Source organism: Amyelois transitella, chromosome 13 (assembly GCF_032362555.1).
Source record: "Amyelois transitella isolate CPQ chromosome 13, ilAmyTran1.1, whole genome shotgun sequence".
NCBI classification, from domain to species: domain Eukaryota; kingdom Metazoa; phylum Arthropoda; class Insecta; order Lepidoptera; family Pyralidae; genus Amyelois; species Amyelois transitella.
This window is the reverse complement of record NC_083516.1, coordinates 4,356,983-4,370,052: the sequence shown is the minus strand read 5'-3', so window position 1 is coordinate 4,370,052 and position 13,070 is coordinate 4,356,983. Positions and strand designations below refer to the sequence as shown.

At 33.4% G+C, this 13,070-nt stretch overlaps 1 protein-coding gene across 1 annotated transcript in view; it reads left to right on the top strand.

Moving 5' to 3' along the window:
• Positions 1–773: 773 nt before the first annotated feature.
• The window catches only part of LOC106140811 (integrin alpha-PS1), a 78,126-nt gene continuing 65,829 nt past the window's right edge, over positions 774–13,070 (top strand). The window contains exon 1 of the mRNA XM_060947145.1: positions 774–1,133. Coding sequence (XP_060803128.1) covers positions 949–1,133 — 185 coding nt within the window. The 5' untranslated portion in view covers positions 774–948. The remainder of the gene's footprint in view (positions 1,134–13,070) is intronic.

Here is a 13,070-nt window from a genome sequence, read left to right as displayed (position 1 = left end):
ACTGAGTGCATGTTGTCGAAAAATGATCAATTTGTCTTTGAGTATGAACTACCAAAGTAATAAAAAATAACTTATAACTAGAAAGACTAGTACCTACTGGTGAAAAAATGGTAAAAATATATTTAATTTCATTGCAAGAATTCAAGGTTTGTTGCATCAAGGTGTATAGGATCATGATCTAAGTTCCAATGCTTTAGTAAGTATTAAAGACCTAATAAAAGCAAAAAAAAAAATTGATCTAGAGATCAAATTACAAGGTAGGAACTTACTTTGCTAATCTAAAATGAGACTTCGTATAAATTACAGTTAATTTACCAAGTAGGTACCACATAAATGTCTTACCTAATGTAAATAAATGTCTCACCGCTGAACTGTTGGACGGACGAAGCTGCCCGTAAATCAAGTTATCTATATTTAAAAAATGCGGTGATATTATATTAATAATTAATAAAACTGCTCAGCATTATTTACAGCATAAAAGCTTTATCACTCTAATCAATTGCACGCTATTGGTGTAGATGTCACTACTTACATTTTATTTAACTTCGGTAAATCGCTGAAGATGGCGCTTTATAGAATTCTTCATTCACAAGAAGTGGCAAAAGTATGGCGAATGTTGTACATTTTCAACATTTATTTGACCTATCCACTTAATTCTATACTTTTTCTTTACCATATGTCTTAATTACCTAGATACTATAACTTCATGTTACAAGGGCTAGCGGTGATGTTATGAAATCACATCAAGCGGTTATACAGCATGGTTGGTTCAGAAAAATAGAATAAACACTCGTCCGTCGACCGGCGAACGCGTTGGTCGTGTATACGTTGCTGCGGCAGCGTGTTCATACTCCGAAAATCGCGATGTGCAAATTAATTACTCGGACTTAGTCTGTATAGGTGCGATATTACGATAATTCCTCGACGATATAACGAACGGTGTATACGATGGCTTTCCAAGCCAAGTGCGCTGGTGTTTTATTTTTATTTTGGTGCTTTTTTTTATTTAGTGCTACCAGTTTCAATCTAGAACCGAGGATTCCAGTGATAAAGTACGGGGCATCAGGCTCTTACTTTGGATTTTCTGTAGCTGAACATGTCACATTTAACAGCGACGGAACTAATACTAGCTGGTGAGTTGCTTATTTTAATCTTAAAAGTACAGTATGATGTCATAAGCGAAGGTCGTCACCCATATGGGTTGCATCCAGCTAAATATTTATCTCTTGAAATGTGTTGTTTTGCAAGAATACTACTTTATATTGGTGTGATATCAAAATTATCGAGAATGTGCTGCGCTTATCAGAAAGCGCTATTGTGTTATTTGAGCGTGGTCTGAGTTTTAAATAACAAACTCAAGACTTGTTTTTTATCATGTTTTAAAAATGAGCGATTGTACCTATTTACTGTTCACGCACGTTTCTCAATATTTCTGCGTCTGGGAACATTGTAACATAAATCTTAAACTTAAAGAATGGTGACAATACAAGTATTGGCTCTATATCAGCAACATTGTAGTTTTCTTTAAACAGTGTTGTCGAAAGGATCACGCGGGTTTTGTCCGTAGCTGTACTTACCTCCGTCTACCTGCTCAGACAAAGTTTGGGACGATTGAGTCGAACGACTCAAGAGTAGCTACGAGTGACATTAAGAAATGTCTTAAAAATGATGACGATATTTTATTTACATGTACTCGGTTTTGTTTTAAAATTCCGCGAAGATGTCACATTACACCTTTCTTAAATAAAAATGATATATTAAACATGTCAAATCGTCGAACACTCCACCTTGGATCACTTCTGTTTGGAATTATGCGCAAAAAGAAACCTACCTATCTCTATCAAAAATTACAGTTCCCACAATGTCTAATGAGGACTGCAACTCGGTTAATATTTCCACAACACAATACAGCTGCTTTTCGTGGCAGCTTCCGATACGCTGCTACGAAGTGTTGGAACAATCTTCCGCCACCTGTGCGTAACTGCACTACGGTATCACACTTCAAAGATAAACTGAAAAGTCACTTACTACAATCTCAATCCAACACATAACAGCAAACCTTTACATAACCTTTGCATTTTTCTGTAGTTTCCTTCTACCTACCTTTTGTCCTTCCTGCCTACCTTTTGTCTACTTTGCTTCAACAATAAGAACATAGTTACACTCACGTTCATACTCAACATATATTAACTCCCTAGCACTGCTGTCTTCTTGTTATTTTGTGTTTATATTTTTAATATGTATCCTTCATATTGAATGGCAAAGCCTCCGTACTAGGTTCCACTGAAAATCAGCGCATTGTGTAACCTCATCATACACATGCATATGCTGAGTGGAAACCCTTTTGGTCGCATCATGTATTTTTTTTTTATTTTTATCTCTGTTTATGAATGAAAATGTTATGTTACATCTTGCGCCAAATAAAGATTTTTCTTTCTTTCTTTCTTCTTTCTTACTCATTCAGTGAATTTTACAAAAGATAAAACCTTGTTCTTATCTTCTGTAAAATTTACTGAAATCAAAAGTAGGTATATTAGCATATAAATGAGTTGTTATCTGACTGGTACGTCAAAAAAAATAATATATCAAGCTTATGCATCTTGTATCCTTGCGCCCGTTGAAGATGCACATTGATCACTTTGCCCCTAAAGGCAGATTAAAGGAATTTTACTTTTATTTCTTTGATGATGGAAGAATTTAAATAATGATTGAGAAAATAATACCCAAACCTGTTGGTTTTAAGCCTTTCAAGTATCGACTCTTAAACCTGTAAGTTACAAAAGTACTGATTGAAGATCCTGTAACTATTTTAAAAAGCCATATAATTAATCTGAATTTCACACATTACTGAAATAATGATTTGTTATATTAAGCTTAAAAAAAAACAGATTTGACGAAAATTTTGTGACTTATATCGTTAAAGGGCAATCTCGACAATATGAAGGTGTAAGTTTTGAGTATTTATTGCATGAATAAATAAGTATACTTTCTTAATGTTCAACACTTGAAACATAATCTTCATCTTCAAATGGTTCCTCTCAACTCGATCTCACAACAAGATTAACTGTTGACGGAGACAGTGCGCTCGCGTTGAAATATGACTCACAGTCTAGTTACAAACTTCCTAGATTTACTTCAGTGTCTGTACAAATGATAATTGTGACGCGAATCTGGAATACCTATATCCAATGAATTAATTTTGAGTGGTTGAGAGATTGCAAATATTTGCCATGATAGTTACTTAATCAATTGGAAATTATGCTTCGGTTATTTAAAAGATTGATGTGGTTTTCTATTTCATCAAAAATATGTGAGGTTAGATTATCCTCCGTCTAAACAAATTGTTAATGTTGGTTTTAATGTTTTTGACCCTAATTTTCTACACAACATGAATGGTATTGACCCAAATACTGGCATTTCCGTTTTCATAAGTAGTACAAAACGTGACAGTCGCACAAAGATTAAATGATTCTTCTAATGTTGTTGTTTTATTTCATGTGCGTTGGTCTTTCAATTAACCTTAACTTTTAAATTTACGTTTAAATGGTAAGACTAGATATGACTTATATTTATGTTATTACATGGTATCAGAAGAGAGCAAAATTCATTTGACGTGTTTGTGGTATGTTTCATTTCCACATGTTGACATATCACTAAATCACCATATCATCATCACCGTAGGGTGACGCTACGGTTAGATCGAGATTAGAAATCGTTACCTGTCTCTTGATAACAAGTCCAAGACATTTTACACTCAACCACCAACGCTCTTTCTTAGAACATAGGGTGAGATAAGGGGTAGAACGGAATCTAAAAAAGCAACAGAGAACTGACGAAAGCTTTCCTATTTATTTTCTTAACACTAAATATGTCGATTGTCAGTAGTATAAGATCACAAAGTGTAAATAGTGTTAGTTGTGTAAATACTAGGACACGGAAAGTTCCGATAAGGAGTCGATAGCTTCGTTATAAGCTGGAGCCACCGGTAAATCTACAACTGGTATAACTAACTTAAGGTCGTTGCTCTGGAGAGAGCAAATTTTATTCTCACTTTACCTAAGAAATAATACCAACATGTTTTTATGCCTCACTGTCTTAACCGCAGTTATGGTTAAAATTCAATACATATAAAGTGCCAACAGTAGAACTTTTCGTAAATGTTGTTGTGAAATTAATTCATTCGAGGAAGAGATAAGGCACCTAGTGTAGGCAGGAAGGCTTTGTTTCTTTATTAATTTCTGCTTAATATGTGCGCCTATATAACCTTAATATATGCTGACATAAACAAGACTAATTATGCTAGATGCATAGTTTTCTTATTGGGGATTCTCTGATTGTGTTCTGTGTTCCTTTAAGATATATTTAGTTCTATGATAGGTCTAGTTAGGGGAATATTAAGTTGTTTATTTGATGACGTAATAATTTTATAAAAAATTTTTAACGTGTGTCTACTTTCGTCTTTTTATATGTATCAATGCATATGTTAATTCATAGCCCTTCAGATGAAATAAGCGATGTCGCTCCAACATAAACACCAATGGTTTAGTTGAAGCCAAACATGGAATACGGCATGTGGGTGTTATACGTAACTTTAGGAGCTTGCCTACAAATAGAGACGTTTTCTCACAGTTTCTCCTCATTCCGTAACGTATAATATTTAGTTTCTGTGACGTTTTGGGAGCAATGTGTGTAAATTTTTATTATGTTTGCGTCATAAATGGAAATATAAGTTCCAAGACTTAGCTAACTGTAAAAAGCGTTGCCTCTTCGAGTAAAACAAGTGATTAAACTCCGCGGTGGAGCTTAATAATCCTATTTAGGTTTAGGGTCTGTCCCCAGACAATTCTCACCAATTAAAATGTTCACACGTCGTTCTCAGTGGGGTGCTTTCCATGAAGCGGGTTGTTTACGCTAAGCACACATTACATTGAATTCATCGAACTAATCGGGCATAATAAATATTCATTGGTTTAGAAACGAACATTTTAAAGTGTTATGAATAATATTAAAGGAATATTGGGGTATATTTAACTCAAATTATTATACAAAAGTTTCCGTAATGGGTAAAGTCTGCCGCAGTATTTCACTCGATTGTGTGTGTCAAAATGTGTTTACATCACACAATAAAAATTATGTTTTGATTTCATGACTACCTATAAATTATAAGTTAATAGAAGTATTAAATAATTTTTGATTTAATAGGTGACATTAGATTTAACAAAAATAATTTCATAAATTTTTTGACAAAACATGTAAAATACACCAACAGTTTTGTATCAATTTTATTTGTGGGCATTTCTCATCACAGAATTAAAATAGCACTTTATACACATGCATTTCTATATTCGAAGTTATATTGGATTACTTAATGATGTACCTGACATGCATTTAAGTTGTCAATCAATTACAAGACGTAAGTTTAGAAGTTTAAATTGATTTTACTAACATGTTCGTACTCAGATGTCGTGTTAATGGGTATTTCTTCTTTCGACGTGTGCCACTGGCTGTTCCAATTACCAGTCACTGAGCAAAGAAGATCGATAAAGGCAGTGTTCTGTGCCAGCGCCTGCGCCATTTATAAATGTTGGAAAAGATGTTAGACTAAGCATTAGACGGAGTCAAATTGAGGGAAAAGGAAATGTTTTACTTCTGCTTAGCCAGTGAGTTTTGTTAATTGCACTCATTTACTGACTTCCTATCTAATTACTCTTGTACGTGTAAAGGTAAATTCTCTTTATTTGTCTTCTGCGGCAAATAGTGCCGATTGTCTCGAACAACACGAAGAGAACGTTCAATTAGATGACTTTTAATGATAGCGAGATACAGATAACATGTTGAGAGCAGGTTGCAAAAATTCTTGGTATGTTTGTGCTTACTAGCTTTTAGGTGTAAGAACCGTAGGAATGTAATATACATTTTGTAAAGTTGAGATCCAAGGCATAAACTATGAACGGGCGAAAACTGGTTATGTGGTACTGAAAAGTCGATTTATAAAGAGTTTTACGTTGACTTTTAATTTATTTTACTTCTACATCAGAAGTCAATTGTAATAGTAACAAACTATTTTTTATTCGGTCCATTCACCATAAAACCGACAGGGTTGTCAGTCAAAACAGTTTGTGAGAACGGCAGTAAATAGACAAAAACACACTTGTTACACAGTTGCTATATTTAGCGCCTTTGTTCTGTGAACAGCTTTTTTGTAACATTCAATTTGAACCGAAAACCAATCAGATGATATATTTTTTTATGTATAAAAATGCATTTAATATTTTAAACTTTTGAAATTTTAATCTGTGTAACAAATATTATTACAATTTGCAAAGCTGAATAATTTAATCTATGCAAAACTTAACTGTAACACACTGTACACGTAAAATGCAGAACATAGATATTTTAGATAAGTCGATTCGGTACTAAATCAAATGTATTGTAAATGAACTGCCAGGCTGCCAGTGCGCATGGCATTCCCTATTGACCAACGAAATTGCAACGTTTTGTATAGCTGCGCCCGCGCCCACTACGGAACATAATCCAATACGTGTGGTTGGTACTAACTTATCTTATAACATTGAATTGTTCGAAAAAGATACGTACTGAAGATAATAGTCTGATTTAGCTCTTGATTACCCGTTTATAATCAGAATTTATATTAGTTTTAAATCATGGTCGAGATCTAACTACATATTATACTCGATATTCTGTATATATTCTAGTTAAGATGAACAAAGACAGTGTCTTGAATTATTGAAGAAAAAAATTGGAATGAATAAATTTTTATCTTATTTTGTTTTATCTTTATTGCATAGAAATTTATACAGTAACAAGAAATAGCACATAGTTATATAAGAAATAAATCACTTGCAATGGCGGACTAAAATTATTTTCCTAAGCTAGCCATTTACCTACTTTTAATTCAAGAGATTTTTAAAGAGTAAATGCATAAAAATTATTTCGTTTTCATATGTAAATGAGAATTGTGACAATTGAAGTTAAGCGACATCGCCATTGCCAGTCATCGTGAAAGCAATTTATGCTTTGGGCTAAGTACTTATCGGTTACATGAGGCTTTCAAGGCTGTTTATTTGTAATATCGTAACAATGAACTGGTCGACAGTGTACTTATTAACACTAACTAATAGACCAATAAATTTAAATACTTTAATCACAGTACTGAGTAAGTTGAGCATATTTTTGTTATACATATAGGTTTACTTTGCACGGAACTTAATTTTACAATTTGTCCTTTGATCAGAATTGTGATTGAAATGAAATATAAATTATGAGAGAATGGTGACTGAAGTTTGTTTCGGAAAAGTCATGGAAAAAGGCTCACAATAAATGTGTCAAATAAATAAAAATGAGAAGAGGAGATAACAAATATGGTATATTTAGCAACGTGAGTGGTGAAATGTTATAACAGATCATAATGCAATGGTTTTAGTCGAAGGCAGTGACTCTAAGTCCGCCTACGCCATGCGTGGGCGCACTCAGGTTCAACTGCCCTTCAGGGTTGCTCTTTAGTTAAATTAAATTGTGATACAAAAACTTAATTCCCGACAAGTACTGTCCATAAGAATTCAAAAGTAGCATACATGGATATCCCTTAAATAGGCATTTAACATCTTCGTATCCACCGTCACACACCATATTGATTGAGAAAGAAAACTATTTAAATGTACATAAGGTAATCATTAAAATTATTGCATTGCTTTATTTTATGCAAACCACTCATGCTTTTAAGCATTACTTATTTACAGAAATTATTCTAATTCAAGGCACTTAAATGAAAATGGATGTATTTATTTTATATACTTTGGTAATCTATCTCAAGACACAAGAAAATATATTTTTATAGCTTATTTCAATAACTATATTTAAATATATATAATAAAAATATTTATCTCTTAAACCATCTTGACAACCCTACACTCCCATATAACTTGGTATGTTAACCCATCAACGAGTAACAACAGTAACATTTAAATCAAAACACCATAAGAATAATATATTAAACCCATTTCTGTACTTACATTTAGTGCAAGCCGATACTGTTAGCTTGTTTTAGTGTAATGGTGGATTTTTAGGCGTTCAGAGCAAAATATTTTAAATTTATATGGTAAGTACCTAAGTACTAGTTTTTGGTGCGCCTGCGTTAAAGTTAAATTTTCAAATAAGTATTTCTATAAATATAAGTAGATATATTTGTTAATGTCACCAAAAAATTGTATCAGAAAGGTACTTTCATCCGGAAATATCTATGACAGATATTAGACCAAGATTTCGCTTCCGTGAGAATTTCTAGAAATAAAAGTACTCAATCTGTGTGCTAACTCAATCTGTGTGATTAAAAAAAAAAAAAAAAAAAAAAAAAAAAAAAAAAAAAAAAAAAAAAAAAAAAAAAAAAAAAAAATCAGGAAATTTGCTCTGTAACAAACATCATTCGCCATCATTTAATAAAGTTCTTCACAAAATTACTAAACTTTTCTCTTTTAATAGTAATATAAAAAGAGAAAAGTTTAGTATGGCCCAGCAGCAAAACTTAGTTACCTACCTTTTAAAAGTACTACTAGTATCAAACAGCTTCTTTATACAGGTCTTGTTTGTTTACCAATACCGGAGTCAGCTTTCGTCGAACTCTCGATAACCTCGTCATTAGTTAGTCAATCTCTGTCGTGGGACATATGTACTTGTAGCGGCAGATAATTTCTATCGACCATTCAAAATATGTCCGAGCTGAGGTATTTAGGGCGATCGCATTTAAATTGTAGTTTTCAGGTTTCTTCGTTTGAGCAAAATTTTTATTTGACAAATTATTTATTTCAAATAATTTTAATTTTGTGGCTCCTTTTCTTGAACAAATTAAACAAAAATGTCAAAACAATTTCTTTTTAATATATGGAAGTATGCTTTAATTCACGACATAAATTAAACACTTCTCATTCCTATCTCATTGTATTCTGTCAAACTGAGTGTAGGCAAAGTTCTGTCTTAGAAATATTACATTGTTATATTCAAAAGATATTCTAAACTATAGATACCTACTACGCAAATTCATTATAGGTTACCATATTGTATGTGTTGATAAATTTGCATAAGTCTTCCATCAAAATGTCCTTTATTAAGTACCTATGTATATAAGTTAGCATGAGTTCAAACATAAAGTAATTATGCACACGCATAATTACTGAAGATGTATGTAGGATTAAATATTATACATTGAGCAGTCTTCTTTTATTTTTATATAAATAAGTCTAAATTAGAAAATTTTGTCACCGGATAACTAGTGAGTTTTGGTTCCCGGCACCAATTTAAAAAAAGAATAGGAATACACCATCTGTTTTCCAAGGATATCGTAAAAGGCGACTAAGGCAAAGACTTATAAACTTGGGATTCTTCTTTTAGGCAATGGGCAAGCAACCTGTTACTATTAAAATCTCATTAAGCTTCACAATAAACGTGGCAGTCTTCAAGGGTGCTGGCTCTGCCTACCCCGTAAGGGATACAGACGTGATTATATTCATAAATGAATGAATGTAAACAAGTAAAAGTTTTGATTATGTTGAATTCTGTAATAAATGTTGAACATATTAAACTAGATACTAAATTTATCATTAAAATATTTGTAATCAATGCGTACGCACTTTATTTAATTCTAAGATAGAGTTAGAATTATCTATTTCGCTGATCCCTGACCTGGCATTTCCCCTTTAGATCATTTATTTGCAATATAAGCCGTTTACAAGTGTAATTAAGTAGATAGAGATAATTCTCGTGGTAGATCTGTAAATTGTACTTATTATTGACATAAACATAATTTCGGTCGTAGATAAATTGCAACATTTGATTACACAAATTAAAACGACTGATGAGTCGGTTAGCTTAATTGCTGTATTTTACAAAACTTTGAAGTTTTGGTAAATTATTGAATTTTATAAAATAATTCTAATTTTCATTTAGTTATTAGAAATTCTTGAATAACATACATTCTTACAATGGTATTATAGAAATAAATTCAGGAGAGAAATATCAAACTGACACAAACCAACAAAGGACAGCATGGTTGACATCAATCGGGCAGAGATTCGAATGGCGTCGATAGCATTATCTTTGGTAACCCAATTCGCACACATCTGTTCTATGATAGATAGAAGTTGTGCAATATAGGTACTTATTTTATCTACCCCTGCATACAAATCTGTTTTTAATTGTCATACATCATTCTCCTGGCATTTGGACTAGTGAGAGTCCAAAGTTCAGATACGTCTACGATCCAAGGAGTAAGTTAGTATTGATCAGAAATTAATAAAAAATACTTATTAACTTTGATAGAGTTTCATGTCTGGGGAGTTAATTGTGAATGCATATAAATCTGGTACTAGGAGTTAACTAAGTACTAGGAGAGATTACTTACAATTACCTTATCAAACTAAGTTTCCTCTCATAAATGTCTTGTAACATCTTGTTTAGCATGCCATAAAACGTCGAGGTCAGATTTATCATATAACAAAATTTCCTAACATTGTAGTCTTTTCAAAGAACCCGCTTGTACTCTTATACTGTATGTACTATATGACTTTAGCATATCTAATTATCTCATTTAGTAAAACGTACCTATCATTATTTAAGTTATTAACGATATCTCTGATTTTCTATATCAGAAACTCTTAATTTTTCGATTGTGATTTTTACGAAGCATGCTTTGGATTTTTGTGGTCATTGCTTTTCATACATACATACATACATATAATCACGTCTATATCCCTTGCGGGGTAGACAGAGCCAACAGTCCTGAGCGGACTGATAGGCCACGTTCAGCTATTTGGCTTTAAGATAGAATTGAGATTCGAATAGTGACAAGTTGCTAGCCTATCGCCTAAAAAAAGAATCTCAAGTTTGTAAGCCTATCCCTTAGTCGCCTTTTACGACATCCATGGGAAAGAGATGGAGTGGTCCTATTCTTTTTTGTATTGGTGCCGGGAACCACACGGCACATTGCTTTTCATCAGTTCTTAAAATAATCGTTACTGCTGTGATCTTAATTAATGTGAGTACAAGTTTCAACTGTGTGTAAGTCTGGACCTCTCTTCGACATTTCGGTCCAATCAGGCGCGATCCACGCCATTCCACGGTCTGTTTCTTTTATTTTTTGTGGCAGGTCTTTACTCGGCGTTTTTATTTCTTTTTGTTGGCAGTCGTGTTTTCTGTTCTGTATTGCAGCCTTCGTTAGCGCAAGGTCACGCGGTTTGCTTGTTTCTTATCTTTTATTTTCGTTTCTTCGGTTTAACATATTTAATGGAGCTTCGTCTTGTTAATTTAAATCGAGTGAGCTTGCAATTTTAAATTTTTAAAAGGGTTTCTTATTTGGTTGGTGGTGGTTTTAGTTAGATAACGAGCGATAATTTTGATTTTGAGTAACGGTTACTGCCGGTGATACGGCGACGGCTATTTTAATTTGTCCTGTTATCGTGCAGATAAATAGTGATAATCCTGCAGATATGATACGACTCCGACCCCTGTTTGCTCACGACTCAAGGTGAGACACGCTGACGCAAGTGATAGTAGAACCACATTTCTTCATATTGTTGGCGCCAGAGTTTTCTATAAATGTAATGTAATGCAGGCAAACGCAAAATTCTTATAATCGACGTAACTTTCGTCAATTACTTCTTTCGAAGATGAAACTATGTAATTAAATGTGTTTTATTATGTCTGAAAGTTTATCACAATAAATTTTTTTGGAGTTTAATGAATGTATACATTTACTTTCATCAGGTTACTTGAAACTTATACCTGAAAAGCGTAATAGTTTTCTGGAGATAATTCAATGATAATTTAATTTCGTAGCAAGGTAGTATATTCTCTTTGGATGTTTTAAATTACTACTATTTTTAAAAGTTGTTCTTCATAAATTATCAGGAGGCGCCAGGATGCTGACAGTATCTCTGTATTTTATTTATAAATACATTCCCAAATATTTGATTACTCTCAGAGATAAAAAATTCAAGTGTATTTCTTCAAAGCAGTGATCGTGAGTCAGTGTATGCTTACGAATCGATATTTTTATAATAAGAGTTCAACGAAGACTCACGAGGCTAGACTAGACTCTCTTTCAGTATTTCTTTTGTTAAATGAAAACTCATTGGTCAAATAAAAACATAGTCATCGAAGTGTTTAAAGAGTTTTCAAGCGAACTATTCCAGATATTCTGCAATGAACACATCAGACGTATCAATAAGCGAAGCTTATCCTCTCCTCATATTATTTGTTCATGACACGTTTGTTGCACAGTTCCATTTAAAAAGCGATTTAGCGAGCCGGCACCGACACGACATAATATTTCTCCTCAAATGAGCTGAGTTCCCAGGCTATTGTCGACGAGCCGCCTTTTAAGGTGGTCGGGCATACAGGCGGATTCAAACCAGATTCTTGCGTTTCAACTCTCGGATGTATTTCATTCTTCATGATTTCGGCAGCCTAGCTCGTTGATGGCTTTATAACTTTTGTTGCGGACATATGTCGTAATTTGTTGATTTGATAAGTTTATTTTTGTAAGAAAATAAAGTTTAGTTTATGCTTTTCTTGACGGTAAAAACAACAACTTAAATATTTATTGTCGGATTTTCAAATTGCCGCTCCTCTAAAGTACTCCTATCAGTCTTTGCTGTCCTAGTAAAGCAGAGCTGTCAGCAAATTCCTTCGTGTCCGTCACAATGTCAGCTACATTTCCAGTGATGGAACACCCAATCTCATCATTCGAATAGGCATTCCATCTGTGGTCGTAAACTGTGCGTAGAGGCAGTATAAATTGCAACTCCCTGTGGAGTGGCGGCCCGCAGCCCGAGGGCGCATTCCCTCTAATTGGACGTCTGCACAGCATTGCCAACTATGGTATTGGACCGGACGACACTGACCACTTTCACTAACTTCTTTGGGTTTCTTTTGCGAAATATTTTCATGTTAACACCGATATTACAGAATGATAATGGTACAGTTTAAATAACTTTTGAATTAATTAGTATGCGCTTCACGTTGTTTATAGGTTATTTCGATCGGAAAACCAAATTTAT